The sequence below is a fragment of the Lepidochelys olivacea genome (genome assembly GCF_965140295.1).
Source record: "Lepidochelys olivacea isolate rLepOli2 genome assembly, chromosome: 2".
Lineage (NCBI taxonomy): Eukaryota > Metazoa > Chordata > Testudines > Cheloniidae > Lepidochelys > Lepidochelys olivacea.
This window is the reverse complement of record NC_140412.1, coordinates 213,379,315-213,400,649: the sequence shown is the minus strand read 5'-3', so window position 1 is coordinate 213,400,649 and position 21,335 is coordinate 213,379,315. Positions and strand designations below refer to the sequence as shown.

The following is a 21,335-nucleotide window of genomic DNA, read 5'->3' as shown; positions in this document are numbered from 1 at the left end:
AGCTCACCACTGAGCCTGACCCAACCCCTAACTAACCAAATCAGGGCTGTCCCTCACACAGGTGTACTGAGAGGTACTTGACTTCCTGCACCTTTTTCCTCCCATAATGTTAAAGTGGGGTCAAAATTTCTAAATTTGAGGGGTAAGGGAGTGGGGAAGTTCACTATGAAGTATTCATGATCTCCTTCCCCCCCTCCACCATATTACAAGACTGTTTTTTAATTTATCTATTATTCCTCTGTTTCTTATAGCAGACAGGATCCTCTTTTAAAATAATCTGGCTTTCCCTGTGATGCCACGGGAAAATTTAGGACAAGCCAGTAAGTCACAGAATTACACCATAACTTAATATAACAAACTTTTCTGTAGGCTAACACCAGAATTATGGGTCTGATCAGGGAAACACTTCATGCACATAGTTCTTATTGAAATTGACTTTTATTGGAGGCCAGTACATGGAGTGGTTACATACAAACTTATGTGAAAGCAATGTGAATAAATAGCTCCATTGCATAAACTACATAGTTATCTCACCCCATTAATGTGCGTAAGCCATGAGCTGAAATATATCCAAATTATGAATGGTATGGAGGGGAAAGAAAGAGACAGCTCAGTTTTGGCAAGAGCAGTTAATGACCTGAAGCTAGGTATGCACATGTCTAAGACTCCAGGAAACCCCGAACAAAATGTGGTCTATGCATCCTACATAATATGTATTAAAGCTCTATAGGTAAAATCCCAGGCCCCATTGAAGTCAATGGGAGTTTTGTCAAGGCAGATGCAGGGCCCAGATCTGGCATATACACACATGGGAAGAACTCCCCATAGCCAGGGAATTCTCTTCTGGCAGATGGCAGCCAGAATCTGTTGCCTTTGCTTCCCAAGTGACACAAAGAGGCCAAATGTCAATAGAGAATCCAACCCAGTGTTCATCATTTGCTCCACCTCCCTAGATTTAAAAGGCACCTAATTCTCTGCAAGAGGATATGGTACAATATAAAATATATAAACCTAAATCAGCAAAGACTTAGTGAGCCAAACTTAATGCTTCCTGGGATGGCCAATGAAACAGGTTTTACATTAATATGTAGACTATAGAGAAAAACAGTGAGGGAGATTCTAAAATGCATAGTAGAAATTTACAAATGGGCTTGAGGGGAGATTTCAGTTCTGAACCTTCTTTAGGCTACAGACGAAAAACAACTAACCTTGTTAAATCTGCTTCCATAGCCCGAAGAAAGCTAAAGGGCTGAAATATCCCTCTAATCTAATTAGCTGTTTTTAACATGTGTTTCACTAACCCTGTTTTTTTATTTAGGGGTTGGATATTTACCTTAGCCTGAGTAAATAAAGCATTTTACCTTTTACAAAACTAAAATAAAGCAAAGGGCTAAAAGGTTTCACATGTGATCAACATTCCCTTTAAACCAAGCGGCTGATCTGGAAACAGTTTCTGTGCATGCTGAAAACACATTAGGTGATGCAAGCCAGAAAAATAAAGCATCTTCATCCTTCACCACAGTACATGATGCTCTAGCCTTGTTGGGACCACCCAACAGTCAAGCCCATCTGAATGGATGCTCCGTGTAGTTCTTGGAAAAGCTTTAGAGGAAATGGTGCAAATGGCTCTCTCTCTCTCTCTCTCTCTCATAAATCTAACTTTAACCTGAAATGGCATTTTAAAATATCAGAATTAAAGAGCCAGTGACCTTTTAGTATAGTGTGCTGGCATTTCCCAGAGCGCCAACCATGAGAGATGCCCATAGTATCCAAAGAGTTAACTCCCCATTACTGGATCTTGTTGGAAAGTAACGTTATAAGCACAGAGGTCACTTAGTGAATCATAGGGTTGGGAGAACTAAATGGCACATCTTGGCCTTTAATAAATACAAATATTCTGAGGTAGCTGAAGAGGCTGGGGCAGCTTAAAATAGCAGCAGCAAGAAACCACCAGGCAGAACAGTGAGTATTTATGCCTCTCCCAGAACCTAGTGCACCCTGGGATGAAGTTGAGATCCTCACACACCTCCAGTAAAGTAAGGGCTACTGGTGGCTCTCTAGCAAACCACTGAGGGAGCAGGAAGTCAAAGCTGGCAACCCTCCTCTCTGAACCCCTTTCCCTCAGCTCTCTGCCATCTTTGGAAGGGTCCTGGGCATCCCAGAAGCTTCAGGAGGGAGCCTACAGCAGCGTCAACTACTTCTTGCTCATGGAGGTGTGGTAATCTTGTGCCCTCTATGCTGTCTAGGTTATTGGGAAGGACTTGGGAGCTTCTGGTCCCTCCTATCTCAGAGGTGTTTGTCTGTGTGTGTGTGTATTTCTCCTGAGCCCTCTTTCCACCCCTGCCTGCCCAGACTCTTGGGAAGCAAGTATGCTCCTCTTTCTTCAGCTGTCTTCACTGGAATGGCTGCTGAGGTGAAATGAGGCATGCACCTTAGCCTCAGATTCTTGGCGTGACACAGGTATTCCTCCCTCAGCTGCCTTTATTGGGGAAGTGTGTATGTGCGTCCTTCCCCCGGATCCTTTGGGGACAGAAAAGGACAAAGATGCTTACCCCCAGTAGTTTTCAGATTGCTGCCCTTCGAAATAGCAGCAGTCCCCTCTCTTCAGCAGCCTCAGTTTCCCCAAGTATTGCTGTGGCTGCCCCACCCATATTGATGTACAAACATACCTAAGTCAGGATGCAGGCTCAGGCTTTTGGAAACAAAGAATTAGGAGAAGAATTGGGGGCCCTCAGTATCAAAAATTATATATATTTTTAAAAGACTGTCCATTTATCTTCCCTGACCTTCACTTTTATAGAATGTACCAGAGGTACATGTTATCCCTTTTTATTATATATTTTAAACCACTCTGTTTTAGGGATGAGAGTATATTAAAACCAGTTTTGTATTATGTTAAGGTTTCTTTTTTATTTCAGTAATTGACTGGTAAATTGCTCCAGTCTAAAGCATCATCCTGCTTATTGAAAATCAGCCCTTGAAAATGTTATTGCCTTTATTGATACTTCTACGATATAACACTGTAAGTTTAAAAACAATTTAAATTATTAGAAATACAACTACTAGTCATGTCAACAATTTTATTTCTTTGTCAATACAATATAATATAGTATGGTAATACCACATAATTTATTCAAAATAAAATATGACCCTCCATGCCCCAAATAAAATGGTCATCTGTACCCGAAAATAAAGAGAAAATACCAACAATTTTTTAAAATTACTAAATAGTTTGCTAATTCTTTATCTTTGTCGTATTTCTCTTTGTGGACTTAAACACATCACAACATTCCTTATTATTATTTCTCTAAATGAACTCAGGAATAGTGATTTTAGCATGAGCTATAGGGAACAAATTTGACATTCTTACATGGGATGCAACAAATCTTGGAAACATACAGAAGTTGCTGCCTGTTAAACTTTAAAAAAAAATAAACAGTCACTATTGCCAAAGTTAGTGTCAACTACCTCTGCTTCCCTACGATTTTCTAAAACCAGCCTATGAGCTAATAAAAGGAAGTGCTTTCACTATAGATCCATCCTAAGCCTTGACAAAAGCTCACTTTCTGCTCCTCAGGTTTCCTATATATGGTTTTAGCCTCAAGATGAGGACTGGCTCACTATACCCCTATCCCATCCCCCATTTCCTGCCTTGGTTCATTAAATGCTGATTTGAAATTGGCACATACTTTTGTAATACAAAAGTACTATTGTTTTCTAGGCACCATCAGAAAGCAGTGTACTATTATCTGTTAAACACCCTTTCTTTATAAGGCTTTCCCCTTCAATGTTAGGTGTTTTGATTCCTCCAACAGGATTCTTAAATATCTGAGTATGTTCAATTAAAGAAATAGTCAAGGTAATCCTATCCAAGAAATCTCAGCCTTGTTTTCACATTGGGGAGTGATCCAGTTCTTGGACTGCATTCTTTAATGCCAGTATCTGTACATTGCAAGTAATTAAGAACACTGTAATATGTGACATGATTTCAGTGTATTACTTTTCTGTCTCCCATGTTTGTGTTACATCATCACACTATTCATGAGAGACTGGGCCTACTTGTGATATCATACAGTTGAGTAAGAGGGGTGATCTCAGTGAAATCATCTGTACTTATGTCAGTGTCATATTTTCTTTCTAATGTCAACAGTATAGGATTGCTGCTCTTTGCTGCAGTACTGTCTCCCTACAGGTACTGGCTACCTAAGTGTGAACTGTTGTATGTCTCACCCAACCATTAAGGAAATTTCCCTAGAGAGCAACTTGCAATGGTGTAAGGGGTGGGTGTCACAAAGTTTTAACCTACCATTTGGTTGATCCACCCCATTGCGACTGGCTTCCTTGCTAATGGTTCATACAGCTCTATAGCAGGGAGTAGTAACATCATCTTCTGCAAGGGCACTCAACAGCCACCTACCTCAAAATTCCAAAAATTCATTCTGATGTAACCCACCCTCCTTCCTCTGGGACCAGAAACATCAGCTCTGCAGAACTACCTTCCTCTCTCAGCTGAAGGAACTCGAGCACTCTTGCTATTGCTCTCAGCTGACCTCCTGAGTTGCCTATAGTTCTTATGTGCTGGTTTAAATTAAAAACATGTGTTGTATGATTTCTAGGTGTTGCCCATTTAGAATAGATTGGAGAAATAATATCGAATGATATTATGGTCAGCATTTCAGTAGACATTAAGCAAACTGATAACAATGGGATGCTAAACTGCCAACATTACTGAAAGGGCCCATAACATTTTAGATCTGAACACACACTGCAAATGAGAGTTGCATGTGCAGAATGATTCTCTAGTGCTTTGACACTCCACCAACTGTCTACCACCAACTTTCTCTTTTTGCTTGCTTTTATCCAAAGCAAACTTGAATAATACATTTTCCCTTCCTTAAATTGGGGAGATACCAGCAAAACTAGACACAAAGGGCTAGATCCACAAATGGAGTTAGGTGTTGCAACTCCTAGCTGCCTTCTGCCCAGTAGAATTCACAGCCCCAAACTGAGTGTCCAGGCTCCATGCATTGTATGGGAAAAGTTAGGCACCTAAGAAAGGGATTCACAGAAGCCAGCAAGGAAGCCACTTAAACTAGCCAAGAATGTGGGAGATCTGTTTTCAAATCCCTGCTCTGGAGCAGGGACTTAAATCCAGGGCCTGCTACTTCCCAAGAGAGTGCCCAGATCACCAGGCTGTTGGGTATTCAGAGACGAGTCTCTCTATCTCTCTTGTTGAAGCTGTTCCACTTGGCATAAATAATTAAATATCCCCAGTAGTTAGGGGAACTCACCTGGGATGTGGGAAAGTCAGGTTCAAGTCATTGCCCCAATGAATAGTTAATTATTTATACCAAGAGGAACAGCTTAAAAGGGAGAGATTGAGAAATGCACCCTAAAATACTCATTAGCATGGTGGCTAGGGCACACAGTTGGGATCTAGGTTCAAATTTCTGCTCCAAATCAGGCAGGGTTGGAGTTCAGATCTAGGTTTCCCACAGCCCAGGGTTGTGCTCTAACCACTGGGCTGTTGGGTATAATGGGAAATACACAGCCAGCCCCACAAAGTCTCATACCCAGCTGTCTTTTGTGAGGGTTAAGTCATGCTCAGAGCATTCCTACCAGACTGGCTCCTACATGTGAGACAGTCAGGGAACACCTAGTTTGAGAATCCTGCCATAGCTTAGGAATGAGGTAGGCACCGAATGACTCAGCAGTGTCTGAATGTAGGTGGTTTTGCACATGCCCACTTGCAGAAACTTAGGCACATAGGGGACTTTAGTGGCAGAAATTTAGGCACCCACAGGCTAGGCAGCAAGACAGTGAAAGTTTTGTGAATACCAGTGGCACCTAAATGTTGACATTAGGTACCTAAAGAGGCATTTAGGCACCTAAGTCCCTTTGTGGATCTAGCTCAAAGTGCTGTGCTGACTGGCAATCCAAAAGCTTGATGGAGCTGAGAGCCAGATGCAAATTTCTTTACAAGCTATGAGCTAGATTCATCTCTGGTTTATGCTGGCTTCTTAGTCAGCATAATCCCACTTCTGTCTCTGCCACCAGGGATGCTATGGAGGCCCTGAGAGAAACTTAAGTTGCCCTATCCCTGTATAGCTTCCCCAATGAAGGGCAATTGTGGAAACACCTCCTGCCCTGATTTAGGGATGCATCTTCTCCTTGGCATGTAAGGGACTGCTGGTTCAGGAAGGTGGAATTTGCGCCATCCTGTACCAGCCAGGCTGAATCTAGCTGTAGACTCTTGTTAATGGGACTGCTCATTTGCTTAAAGTTAGGCACATGCTTAAATATCATGCTGAATCAGAGTCTTAATGCATCAATGAACCATTATATGGAGTCATAAAAGTCTTTTTTGACTGATAATGGGACATAACAAAAGTTACTTCTAAGAACCAATAGTTAAACCATCATACCAAATACTCATTTAAAACCTACTACTGAATAAGTTTGATACTTCTTTAGCATCTTTATCCAAGGATCTCCAAGCACTTTATAAACATTAATTAAATAAAGGGACAATGAAATGTTAAAAATTATATAGTAAGAATTACTAATAAAAAAGCTTGAATATCAGAAGTGAAATAATGTAAACATATAATTTACTTTTCCCTATTTTTTATTTTAGTTTACTTGTTAGCATTTCACTCAGTTTAAACAATGAAAATTTTAATTCTACAAATCATTTATATGACTACTGAACTATGATAAACCTTTTTTAAGAACAAAGACTATATTTGGAGTCTAAACTACCTGACTGTATCTCTTTAACGCTGACAAAACACTGATAGATGCCTGTTGTTACAATCTTTTGATACCAGAATAAACTGAAGCCTGTGGAGATTGTGGGTGAAATCCTGACCTGTTGAAGTCAATGAGCATTTTGTCATGACTTCAGCAGGGCTAGGATTTTACCCTGTGGGCTTTTCCAAGGTAACAGACCAAATTGATATCTCAGCCAGGATTAGAACCCAGGACTGTTTCCTCAACCCTATACTCTAACCATCAGCCCTAACACCCTCTTCTTGCTGTATTAAAATCTGAGTTTTCACCTCTTATCATTAAGAGTCTTGTCTGGCATAGTGCTCTGAGTTTGCTGCATTTCACAACAGATATTCAAGAAAGTCTTTTTCTGAACCTCATACTCTTTCAAGCTTTAATTTTTATCTTTTATTTGGAATATTAAAAAACTGGGTTGTTTTCTTCCTCTTCATTTGAAAATTTATTGTTTTCATTTAAATAATGATATTCCTCTTTTATGCAAGGGTTTTCTTCTCAGCTGGCGCATAAACTCAGATATCCACATAAAAAGACTGCCATCTCTGTTTATGTGATTGATTGAAATGCAGAGTGTGATGGCAACATGGTTAAAAATAGAAAGGCAATCAGTGTGACTGGGCATGAAATACATTCATATACAAGTGGAACTTCTCCCCAGTGAACGCTGAAGAGCTCTTTCTCTGGACCCAGAGGATTTACATCACATTAGTTAGTCACTGGTATGGAAATCATCTCCTGCAGCTTGGGAGTTTGGAGAATTATAAATAGAATGAACCCTAACCGCAAAGTGAGTCAGCACAATATATGAGTTACCTTACTTCCAAATGCAATTATAACTAGATGAGATTCATGGTCTGAGCACACATAGATATGTTCCTAGTACACCAATGTAATCTTATCATACGTTAATTTGTAAGTTGACAGTTCTGTATCAAAACCATATCTTTCTAAAGAAATAAATCAGATTTGCTTTCCTGTGGATGAGTCATATAGTGACTGATAAAGTGTAAAATCAAAGTTAAATTTAAAATTTTCTTCAAAGATTTCTAGTTTTGTATCAGGGTGTTATATAGTTCCCCTGAAAGCAGCACACACTGTAGACCACACAGGAGGCAGTGTTCTCTCAGGAACTATTTAGCACCATTAGAAGAGGCAGTGGCTAGAGATATTGCAAATCCAACCAGTCCTGAGTTTACTAAACATTTTGTACCACTCTTGAGCAGGCAAAATGGCACCCCCATTGATCTATCTCAGGCATTTTGAATGTGCTCATCACTTTAGAAACTAATGGAACAACAGGAAACCAATGCCTTCACAGTGCATGTGAGAAGAGAGCTGGAATTAGAAATCCAGGCCCCACTGAAGTCAATGGCAAAATGCTACTGACTTCAATGTAGCCAGGATTTCATCTCTTCTTTTCTTCCTCCATTTCTAACTCTGTGTGAGTGTGTGCACATGTGCACACACACACAGGAGAGAGAGCATGTGAGAGATAGTTAGACTGTGTGTGTGTTAGAGAGAGAGAGAACTGATCCTGTTTTCCAACCCTCTCTACGTGTTGAGATATTGATGAGCCAAGATGTATGGCCAGACAAAAACATAAACAAATTCTACCCTAAATTTACCTGCCAGGTGGCTGCACTAATCCTTAGCAGTCTGTGTGTTACAGGCTTACTTAGAAGAGCAGATAAATGGGTACATGAAACATTTTTTCATATTAGAGATGCCACAAATTAATAAAGACCACAAAACCTGGTCTCTAGCATTCATATTCAAAGATTTGTCCATTCAGTAAAGGAAAAAGGTGGAAGAACTTGCCAGAATTCATTACATATAATCCCTAGGATTCCTGGCATTTGATCTTACTTCTTCCTTTTCAGGCTGAGTTTATATTTTCATGTATCAATATTCTCAGAGTACGGCAGTAAATGCAGTTGTTTTGGTGCAGTTATTCAGAAAATCCTGAAGGTTTAGGGCTCAGAACTGCTCACTAAGAAATGCTCTCCCAATGGGCTTTGATATGAATTATATGCCTATAAGAAATCAAAAGGCCTCAGCAGAAACTTCTTGCTATTTCTACCATCAGATCAAAGTCTAAACCCAGAAGGGGATTCCCAATGAGACTGTTACCAGTTTTCACCTACAGTAGGAATGTAGTAAAATGAAGCTTTCCTTGGCCTCTGGATAATTTTAATAATAAAACTGCATATTAATAATCCACATTTCTGCTGTTTGTTAACTGCTATGGAAAACTTTATCTATCCTTATGTTGAGATACTTTTCTTTGTATCACAGCTGGGATGAGAGAGAGAGAGAGAGGGAATAGCAGGGATTTCGCTAAGGACTGGAAACAAAAATAAACTCAGTGGCTGACTAGTGAAATTTCTTTCTTTTTCTTCTTTAACATACCCACCAAAATGCCACTCTTATTATAAATATCTTTGACAGCGTGGTAGGTCTGTACTCCATTAAAGAGAGGGAGAAGTATATGGGGAATATATCTGTTTAGAGACAATTTCAAAAGAACTTAAGGGTTTTAGGAGTACAGGTCTCACTGACTTTTAATGGGCTTTGTGCTGCTAAATCTTTCAAGCACATCTCGACCTAATACATTAGGTACATATATACTGTGACAAAGTTCCTGCTCTACCTTGGTGGGTCTTGCGCTTATTGGCGGATTTGCTCGCCTTGGAGCTTTATGGCAGCCCTCAGCTTGGCCATTTTTCTGAATTCACAGTCCAGGTCGACTCCTCCTGTGTCTGACCAGGAGTTGGGAGGATTTGGGGGAAACCCGGGGCCGCCCTCTACACCGGGTTCCAGCCCAGGGCCCTGTTTAATGCAGCTGTCTAGAGTGCCTCCTGGAACAGCTGTGCAACAGCTACAACTCCCTGGGCTACTTCCCCATGGCCTCCTCCCAACACCTTCTTTATCCTCACCGTAGGACCTTCCTCCTGGTATCTGATAATGCTTGTACTCCTCAGTCCTCCAACAGTCCGCATTCTCACTCTCAGCTCCTCACACGCACACCACAAACTGAAGTGAGCTCCTTTTTAAAACCCAGGTGCCCTGATTAGCCTGCCTTAATTGATTCTAGCAGCTTCTTGATTGGCTGCAGGTGTTCTAATCAGCCTGTCTTAATTGTCTCCAGAAGGTTCCTGATTGCTCTGGAACCTTCCCTGTTACCTTACCGAAGGAGAAGGGACCTACTTAGCCTGGGGCTAATATATCTGCCTTCTATTACGCTCCTATAGCCATCTGGCCTGACGCTGTCACAATACCATTCAAGTACTGTAGAATAATAACCACAGAAATTTATAAAACAAAGAGATTCAGTGATTTTGCTTAGAAGAAAAAAAGGAAATAAAAATAAAGTACTTTCTCTGCTGTCTTCTACCGTTGGCTCAGGGCTGGGGTAGGGGGTGGCTAAGGGGGCTTTCTAGAGTGGCACCATTTCTGGGAAGAGCGTATTTTAAGCTTCTCCTTCCTCCTCTGCTCTGCTCAGAGTTTAGATCTGACCTTAGGTATGAAGTGGTAAAAGGGGCTGAGGAGCTGTAATTAAATTGCTCTCTCTTCTCTGATTAGGTGGGGGCTGAGCGAGGGGTATTTCAAGGATAGGAAGCACTGTTTTGTGAAACAGCTTTTTAATTTTAAATTCTCCATTTTCTTCTCTTAATTCCCAGCCTCAGAGCCCAACTTGAAGGTGCGTTCCAGGTTAAAACAGAAGGTGACAGAAAGGAGAAGCAGCCCCTTACTCAGGCGGAAGGATGGAAATGTTGTCAGTTCATTCAAGAAGAGACTGTTTGAAGTGACAGGTAATTAAGGACTGGAGCGATTCTGCCGAAACAACTATGCTAGTTTAGAAGACCTGAAAAATAGTTTAATGGAAATGTAATTGTGTATTGAACATAGGTGTGGAGAGAGATTTCTCTGTCAGAAACGCAACCGTACTTAAGATACAATTGCATACAATAATTTGCTTTATTCACTTGTGAGAAGGGCACTGTCAACTTAAAAATCACACTTCCATCAGGACACTTTTTCTTACTTATAATAATAAGTACAAAAACAAGGAACCCATAGAATTGTTGGAATAAAAAGAGATTAGAAGGAAAAAGATTCTCTATTGTTCCTGTTTGTTTCGTGTGTGGATTGGTAGCACTTTTGTGTAGTCAGTGTCACTGGTTCATTGCTGGTCTTGCATTGCTCTCCTGTTCTGCTCTGTGGAGAGTGTACAAGCTCTTCCTCAGGCTCTGTAAGAGGCTGTTTAGTAGTAGCAGCAGCAAAGCTGAAATGTAAACTGAAAAGGCAGCTGTATGTACAGAGTGGAAGAGGAAGGAGGGAGGCAGGAGCAGTCCATGCCCCTCCCAAAAGACAGCAAGGGAATAGAAAAGCCGATATAATGCTTTAAAGGGATAAAAAAATGCTTTTAAAATACTAATATAGACTATGTAAAGGTTGCACTATCAGAAAAATAGATTAACAATACTTAATATAAACAAAATTCCTGTCCCTTTAATTTGAACAAGAAATGAATGAATAGCTTTCATCATACTCCCAGCTAAAAAGGGAATACTAAACCCAAATTAATCTCTTCGAGAAAAGCAGACCTTTAGGAATGTAGAGAATGAACAGTACACAGATTTTAACAAATCAAAGCAGTAGTTTAACAGGCTTGTGAACAGCTCTGAAGCCAATACAATTTAAGGTCCTGATTCAGGAAAGTACTTATGCACATGCTTAAATCCTATTAACTTCAATGGGACTTGGGCACATACCTAAATAATGTCCTGAATAAGTATGTTCTCTCAAACTAAAACAGGACAGAGCATTATTTGCAACACTCTTATGTGTGTGTGTTCGCTTGTTCTTGGGCTCTTCTAACCAAGAGGAGCGGAGCCGGATAACAGTATTCTAATTAATGCATGGGTAATAGACACAGATTTAATTTATCTATAGTTGCTTAACTGAAGACTATGCAAAGCATACTCATGTCTTGAGCGCACATGGTTAATCATCCATTAAGTCAAGAGGAGGGCTGGTCCCCTGTTGCAACCTGAAGTAACCAGCTGCAGCTCTCCCCATTGTCAAATGTCAGCTGCATGCACTCAGAGCTAGAATGATTGAGAAGCATCTGGCAGCTGACAGTGCTGGAGAGGATGCTCTACTGCAGTGGTTCTCAAAGCCGGTCCGCCGCTTGTTCAGGGAAAGCCCCTGGCGTGCCGGACCGGTTTGTTTACTTGCCGCGTCTGCAGGTTCGGCCGATCGCGGCTCCCACTGGCCACGGTTCGCCGCTCCAGGCCAATGGGAGCTGCGGGAAGTGGCGGCCAGCATGTCCTTTGGCCCGCGCCGCTTCCCGTAGCCCCCATTGGCCTGGAGCAGCGAACAGTGGCCAGTGGGAGCCGCGATCGGCCGAACCTGCGGACGCGGCAGGTAAACAAACCAGTCCGGCGCGCCAGGGGCTTTCCCTGAACAAGCGGCGGACCGGCTTTGAGAACTACTGCTCTACTGTGCTCTTGGCTCTCAGCAGCAGCCCCTAGTGGAGGGAGGGAGGCAGTACAGTGGCAGCCACTGAAGGAACTCTGGAGCTCATTCGCCAGAGGATGCTGCTGGAGACCTAACGACCTTCATGGGACCTCTGAAGTGTAGGGACCCACAAACCATATGAAGCTTTCTGGATGGGAATGCATGTGTCTGTATACAACTCCACTGAAGTAATTGAAATTCCACCTGCTTTTTGGCTTTGTGTGTTTTCCCAGAGAACCGAGATATGCTGTGTGAGAGAACTTGTACTCTTTTTTTATAGAGGGAAATGTTCCGTAATATTCAATAGCCCTCAGTGGCACTATTATGTCTTATGTATCTGCCAGCTTAGTTTATAGTGGGGTGATCTGACAGTTTAGTTTCTTTTGGAGTGTGCAGGTTAGAAATTCAACCTAAGTCTTTGGGATGTTTTTCCCTGTGTTAGGCTTTCTCTGAATTGAGTGATCTCCCAGGGTTAAAGAAATGTCTGAACATTTTGAACAAGATGGGCAAAATAAGAAATATCATCTTGATGATTTTTCCAAACATGGCGGAGGATACCTGATTCCTTAGAAGTGTTGCTTGGATTAACAATTTTGATGAGTGAGAGCTGATGTTTTCAAAAGAAAGAACTTGAAATGAGGGCAACTCTTCACAACCTTTTTGAAATCATATGTTTGACCACTCCTCCTGGTTCCCTTTGTTTGAAAATGTCAGCCTTAATTGTTTTTGATTTTAAGAACTCACCAAGGTATTATGTGACTTGAAGTATTTACAGACCTGCTTAAATATTCATTGGCACATTTTTCAGTCATAGCAGATGGTGCTGCTAGTAATTAGAAGGGATTTTTTAGCAGTTATAACATAAAAGTTTTGCACCTTAGGGAGAAAAGTTGCAGAGAGGGAAAAAAATGCAAAGTGAAAGATTTTAGGTTAATTAAAATTGGTTTTGAATTCCTTTCCACACATTTGAACTAAGTAAATGAAGAGGCCAGTTATCTTTGGATAATAAAGTATACTTTTGCATATTATGTATGCTCATAAAGTGGTTATATATGTTTAGCGTTAGTGTACCATTATCATATATGTTATCTTGGAAAATTATGGCTGAACTTTTCTTTGAAATGTCCCCTCTGCAAGCACATTGGAATCCATACTCCTGAACATGCAGACATTGGATGCTTTCAGGGCCTGGCCCATTAATCTGAATAGAATAGGAGAATCTACAATGTCTGCGCCTGATTCCGATGTCACTTGCTCTTGTTTGACACCACTGCAACTCCACTGGATCACACTTGGTTTACACTTGTTTCGATGTGATGAGACTTAGGCCTTGTGTATATAAGGGTGCTTGATTACTGCTCAGCTGGTTATATATATTGGCATCCATTAGTCAAGGAAGGGTTTAATTAAATCAGGGCATCTCACTGATTTTACATCACCATGTAGATATGACACAATGTAAACAAATTAAGTTCCCTGTCCAATAAGTGCAGTTTTCAGGACAGCTTTTCACAGGGTTTATTACAGACTATGGGATTGTGACATGGGTGCAAATGTAAAAAACATCACTCTCCTGTTCTTAATCTCCAGGGAGCAACTGAATACAGAGCTTTCCATAATATTGCTGTCTGACCAAGATATTCCCAATTAATTTCACAAACAATGGCGTTAAGTGTAATTGCTGAATTTGTTGGGGATCTAAGGGTTGGCATCTTATTGCTGATTCTCTCTTTACTGACACTCTTTCCATATATTTCTAGAGTGGCCCATTCCTTTGTGATACATATATTTTCAAGTGAGTTTCAAAGTAGAACATTAATGATTTTAGTAATAGAGCATTACCTATAGTCATAGTTAAAGTACATGACTGGGTGTTGGCACGTTTCTATTCTAATCCTGACTCTGTGACTGATTTATTATCAATGATTGCTTATATTCCTGAAATTATATTCTCAGGACTCAATTTTACAAGGTTGCCATTGACTTGTTTGTGATTTTTTTCCCCGTCATACTTTGTATAACCCCCCATCGGCTAAAAGTACAGCTGATCAAACATTTTCTGTTGAATCCTTTTTTAGAAAGAAAATGACTTTTTGACTAAAGTAAAATTGATACAAAAAACCGCAATGATCATAAAGTTGTTAGAATCTGAAAAGCAAGAATTATGAGTTTGTGATTTCATTTAAAAAAAAAATTAAAACCTGAAATATTTTTGAGCAAAAACATTTCCTGACCAGACCTATATTATTAGTTTATTGATGGGACAGTGAATTGCAGAAATGTACTCTAGCTGGGAGTAGGAATGGTTCCTTAACGTCACTAGCAAAACTTCCGTTTTCTTCAGTGACAAGAGGAGTGGGGACCTAGAAAACTGACCCCAAAAAGAGAGCAAAGAATTGGTGATAGCCATAAATTGATAGCTCGCTAATTAAAGAAATTCTCTAAATTATCTTAATTTTCTTGAGATAGTTTGTATGAAAGATGTTCTATAAAATATTCTTATCTCTGCTAACACCATACAATTCTGATTTTAGTTATTTATATTCTTTCCTTGTTCTGTACAAAAAACTCTCGTCATCAATATAGGATTTATAACAGTAAGATGTGATGAAGATCAACTAGATCATTAAGTCCATTCCTTTACAAGTGCAGAATACCTTCCCATGGTATATACATCACCGATAGCAGATGTATCATTTCCTAAACATATTACCTTTCGTCTTAACCAAAACTCCTGGGAGTTTTTTCACCAAACCCGAGTAAATTATAGCCCTCAAAATGCTATTTTAAGATTTTGTATGCTGCAAACAGTCCCTCATACCTTGCTGACAGAGATGTATTGCAAATGGTGTATTGTTTTTATTGGTTACTCATATAGAGGTTAGTTCACAACTAAATACTCCGGAGCCCTTCCCAAACAGCAAGGGAATGACAGTAGGCCTCATGAATTGATGACATGTTATCATGACCTTTGCAAGTCTACTGTTTCTGTCATTTTGATCTCTCACAGAGGCAGAAGAGTATGCAATAAAAAGTACTTCCTTTCCTTTTTCCTCATTAGGAGTTCTGTTTGTACATCTCTGCCTTCCACTGAGTAACTTGCCATCTTTGCAGGAAACTCAAGTAATAAATTCCCCCTTTGTGCAGAAGGGATCAAGAGGAGAAAAGAATGAAACTATCTATCTTTTTAAGATTGCAAACAAATTGGGACTGAGAGAAAATCCTTAAGACAGTAAAAAGTCCATTCATACAGGAAAACTATTCTTCAACAAAAGAAAGACTATGCCATAAGCAATATATTGTTCATTATAATCGCAGCTGGATTTCTGTGTTACTTGTAAATTCATGTGTGCTTAATCTTTTTTCAGAGTCATCAGTTAGTAGCAGTTCTCCAGGAACAGGGCCCAGCTCACCAAGCAATGGCCCTACTGGAAGTGTGACAGAAAATGAAACCTCACTTTTGCCATCTAATTCTCAAGCTGAGGTAAGAATAATACACTCAATCCTTTTATTGACTTTAGCTTTTTAAAGTTGGAAAGATTCCAAACAGCACCTTAAAGACCATAGTTGCTCTCTGATTTCCTTCCTTCACCTGGAAGTCACAGTAACTGTGTGTGAAAGAGAAACTGTCTTGTATTTCAGATGGCAGTGGAAACTGGTCTACGGCAGAGATATGATGGTGCTGAGATACATTGTGGAATGACTGTTTTGATATATCATAATGAATATTGGTATCTTAGAAATAATGAAATCCCATGAAATAACACCAGTGTTTCTAAATATTAACATAAACAACTGGTACGCAGGATACTGCAAAGTACTTTGCTTTGGAATCTTATTTGGAGCAAATGATACTCCAGCAAAATGCTTTAAGCTCTCACACACGTATAAACGTAGGGCTAAATTTTATCTGCTTTAGGGCTTGTCTACACATGGAATTATTCCTGAGTGACTATCTCTGTAGACAAGCTCTTACTCATGCTGAGTAGTACCTTGCTCTGTAAGTAGTCTTTTACAGTTTATGCTAGCTAAGGTCCGACTCATTCCTGTTCTGAGTTCCAGTCTGGAACAGAGGAATTCTGGAAGTTGTAGTTCCCTGAGGGACAAGGGAACTGTAGGCTGGTACAAAATATGCTGGGAAAGGGGCCAGGGATATAAAAGATCTCCTTTTTGCTTGCTGTGCAGGGTACAGCTAGCTGGGGAGGTTCTTCAGTGTCCAGGTTTTGAAGACCAGTGGTGGTACACCCAGAAGAGGAGTCAGAGAAGGAGCCCGGGGGAGCCATACTGTAGAATAAAGTGAAAGGAGTTGTGGGGGCAAGACAAATATAGGAGGCGGCTTTGAGGGGAAAGTGAAGCAATGACCATTGAATTTGGAGTGGGCAGTCACCTTCACTCTTTTGGTTTCTAGGGCCAAAGCATGAGCTCCCCTGTGGCACTAAGGTGCCAGCTAGAAGGGCTTGGTTATGCTCCTCAAAGGAAGGAGGGTTACACCGGGTTACACAGACCACAAAAAGAGAGCTATACGCAGAGTCACTGACTTGTATTGTGGACTTCTTGTTTTGCTTACACAGTAGGATATTTTCAGTTTAGCCAAAGGGCTAAACTCATTAAACCATGAAAGGGAGGCTTTGAGGAAACTGAGGTGGCAGCAGCCGTACCTGTGTCAGAGTGGTGAGACACTGTTACGTAGTCCCATTAATGTACATGGGAATGCTCATACAATAAGGCACTACTCACTGTCAGTAAAGTGGCACAGTGAAGCTATGATGGTTTCCAATGAAAACATAAACCAGAAGAGTGAAGCATAGCTCATCAGAACTGTGAATGAAGAAATACAGCCTTACAATATGCACACTTCAGGTGTATTGCATCTTGTTTAATGTGGGCAGACCAACAGAAAGCACAGATACGTAACATAAACTCCCCAAGTAATATATAGTAATTGACAACATTTACTGTTTTTCTTATGACGTATGTATTTGTTTGTTCTCCTACATATGTTTCTCAGAGGTAGTAAAATAATAAATTTAGGTGTTTTGTGGCAGTGTACTCCAGTAACTGAATTAAAAAAACAAAAACAAAAGAGAGATGCTGTAATCTGTTGATAGCATAGCTGTGAAATAGCTTTATATCATAGTTGTAACTAGCTGGCCAGGTGAGTTTTGCTTTGTTAATTAAATAGAGATATACATTCAAATATATGTTCTTGCAGTATGTTTAGAAATTCCTTTCACAAGATAATGTATTTAGTTTATTTTCAGATATGACACACACACCACAACACATCCAGTAAGGCATAATTGGTCTTAGCATCCCTCCAACTGCTGACAAATGTATTAGAAATCAAAGAGCAGATTGTACGAGCTAGACACAAGGGCTAATAGCTTTATTAATGGAGAGAGCGTTCCCATCGATTCCATAACGTATATTAAACCTTTACTATTTCCTCCACTTATAAGGCATCCTGAACTATAACTTTCTACATCTTCCTGTCCCCTCCCTGTCCCAGCCTCTATTATAAACAAACGGCAAGGAGAGGAGGAGGAGACTTGCAGCTTAAGATCCTGCAGGAATGATGCTAGAGGGGCAATTTCTTCCTCTGGGTTGTGCTTCCTGTGCATCTGCAGAGTGGAACCTCTATCTAGCAGACCTGAGCAGGTCTGTCAGATTTCCACTGCAAAAGGTTAACATCTCCAGTAAGACACTGTGGGGAGGGGAAATGGAGTGGGGCACAAAAAGGTTGCTGCATATACCCGGGTGTTTGTGGGGCCCCTGGACCTTTAGCTTCAAGGACCACACAACACGTAAAAAATTGCAAAAGGGGCTCATTTTAAATTTCCTATGTAAAAATTAGTAAATACTTTACCAAAAATAAATAAATAAAATTAATAATAATAATTATGGAAAATTCAATTGTCATCTGAAAACTCACTGTGCTATTTGGAAACAAAATTCTCAGTGAAATAGAAGGATTTTAATCCTGCTTCAAGTATATATCTCAACATAACCTTAATAATGGAGTCACTATTGACACCTCCAGAATTTGGTATTGACAACCATGTGACAAATTGTATTTATCATCATTGACTGCCTCACCTGCACTCTGCCCACTAATCCATTGCCCCAGGACTGCTTTTAACATTCCAAAACTCTCAGGTATGTCAAGCATCTGGCGTTATTTTAAAAATAAACTTTCTAAGGAAGTGGTTCCCTGTCCCTCAAAATGTGAATATTCTCCCTTCCCCCACCTCCAATTATGTTGGCCTAAGACCCAAATGGATATTAATCACTCCAGATGGGTGTAGAGTCCAATATCTTGTTACCTGTCAGAACAACAAACAGAAGTTCAGTGCTATAGGATAGTGGAGTTTCCTAGTTTCCCCAGGGGCCAACCAGCATATACCTCTAGCCCTGGAAAGTCTTGAGGGATTAGACAGAAATGTCCTGACATTTTTTATTTATAAACATGATTTTGTCATTTTTTGAATTATTTTGAATTTTAGTCATTTTCTCTCATGCTGAGTGTCATGCAGTTAGGCAGAGGGTATTCAAGGCCCTTACTCAGCAAAGCACTTACATCCAAGTTAACCTTAAGCAGTGAGTAGTCTAATTGATCTCTGATTGATTTGGATGCTTAAAATTAAGCATGTGCGTAAGTGGTCTGCTGAATGCAGGCCCTAATGAACTGGCTTTAAAGGGATAAAAAAATAGCTCCCAGCACACTACATATGTATACACCCCCCCGCCCCCCTACAATTTGGAAAACCTAACTTGTGGTAAGCAAAGTCCTGCCTTACTGCATTATTGAATAATCTATTAGTTATCAGTTATTATTAAAATGAAGGATGTGTGGCTAAAGCATAGGGCTGGAAGTCAGGAGTCTTATCCTCAGAGACATCATGTGTGCCCTTAGGCAAGTCACTCAGTCTCTCTGTGCCTCGTTTTCCCTATCTGTATAATAATTCCCTAACATAACAAAGGTGTGAGGAGGGTTCATTACTGTTTTGTAAAGCTCTCTGAGGTTTTTAGATGGAAGGCACAATATAGGTACTAATTATTTATTATTTTCCTCCCTCATACAATATTTGCAATACCCATGCCAAAGGCAGTTTTTCCCTATTAGTGCCAAAACACGCAAAAGGACATCTCATTCAATGCTAAGATTTGTATTCCACCCTATCTTCTGCAGCTAATGTCCATAATCATAACTACTTTGATGGCCTAGCTTGCTGTTAATTGTTTTATATTATCTGCTGATTAAACAAAAGAGCATGCGGAAATGTGACTTACCAGAGTTTGGGCTAATGGAGCTGTTTCTCCAGGTCAGTGGCAGGACATTCACCTCAAAAAAACTGGATTGGCTAGTTCAACCTCCAGCAGGGACTCTTTCCCATAATGAATTAATTGTGTGTGTGAACTATGATCCAGAGGGCAGGTAGGTGACCTCTGCACACTGATTAGTAGCCTCTCTGTGGCACAGAGAAAACAAAAAAGTTACATTGATGGCTAACATGTGGTTTTGCCTCATCGCCCCCGTATGGGATTGTAAAGAAATTCAGATTATGTATTGCAAAATATAAAAAAGTTCAGACCACAGACTAGTCAGTACAGTGGGATTAAAATAGCATATTTTCACCTTGGGAAGCACAACTTCAAATAATAGGGGTGTTAATGCTATATTAGATGGAAAATCATATGGAATTGGATACTACAGCTACTTGAATACTTTGCCATTAATGCTAACACCACAAAATAGAAAAGGGAATAATGATGCTTATTTGGGCTTATTTACAGTGTTTGGTACTCTGAATATTCTAGCTCCTAGACATTTGTACACATCATTAAACCACCACAGACACAGTTTACAATCCGGTAGTCTCCTTAGCGGATTCAGAACTTCCAAAGCCAATTTGCGGCAGCTTCATCAGGAAGAGCAGAGCCCTCTGACCACAACCAAAACTGGCCAGTCTGGTGTGATGGGTAGTCTCTGTTCAGGAAAGGTTTGGAAAGACTGAAGCTCTAGGACCATTAGGACTGTATTCTGTGCATTGCTAGAACGCTACATCGCAAAATCATCTTCCCTTGCTGTGCCAGGCAATGGTGGTATTAGTCTCTTACTATCATGAGGGCTGAAATGAGCCTAAAAAGCTATTTTAAAAGCTGAGCTCTATGTGCTGGAGCCACTCACTTAGCTCTTTGGCAGAACACTTGGAAGCTGAAACCACTGGCTTCCATTTCTGGCTCCAGTCAGAGACTTCTTTACCTCACTGGTTACTTGATTGTTAATTTTGTGGTCCTGTGGGTGCAAACATTTTTCCATAGATCTCAACATCAGTACATTTTGATTTTATTTAATAGTTTATTAGTAACCAAACAGCTGAATATTTCTTCTGTAGTTGAACATTAGCTGCCAGCTCTCGAATGGTCTTTATTTAATCAATTTTTTGTCAGACACACAAAGTACAGAGGTTTCTAATAATAGGTTGTGTTCTAAAATCATGCAAAATGTCACTTGTTTTGCCGTAACCCTGCATGACTCACTCTGCTGTTGTTTCCTAATAGTTATTGTGACATTTGCAGTAAGTGTTGTATTCACATCCGAGTGGGCGTATGGCCGTGGTATTCATGGTGGCAAATGAACATTTTTTGCTGGGGAAAAACAGGTTGCGATGACAGAAGAATCATTACCAGTAAAAATCTGAGTCAATACTGTAAATGATCACACTTTAGTGACTAGAGCAATATCAGTAATGAAATGTTGATTCTTTTAAAACATTTCTGCCTTAATCATTTAAATAGCAATCCCTTAAGTGTCTTAACCCACAGCGGGCAGTGTGGTAACCATTTATTTAAATTTTCTGAAAGCACAGAAGAGCACTGTGAGTAAGAAACCTTGCAGATAAATCCCTTGCTATCAATTTCTCTAATAGTGATTTCAGTAACCAGTCTGTTAAAAGACTTTCTGTTATTATATGAGCCTTAAAAGTTAAAAACAACTTTTATTTATAAGATGCAATTATAAG

At 40.1% G+C, this 21,335-nt stretch overlaps 1 protein-coding gene across 1 annotated transcript in view; it reads left to right on the top strand.

The window, feature by feature from the left end:
- The window catches only part of HDAC9 (histone deacetylase 9), a 703,417-nt gene that overhangs the window by 431,008 nt on the left and 251,074 nt on the right, over window positions 1–21,335 (top strand). The window contains exons 9-10 of the mRNA XM_084619569.1: window positions 10,470–10,601; window positions 15,681–15,796. Of these exons, the coding sequence (XP_084475695.1) occupies window positions 10,470–10,601; window positions 15,681–15,796 (248 nt within the window). The remainder of the gene's footprint in view (window positions 1–10,469; window positions 10,602–15,680; window positions 15,797–21,335) is intronic.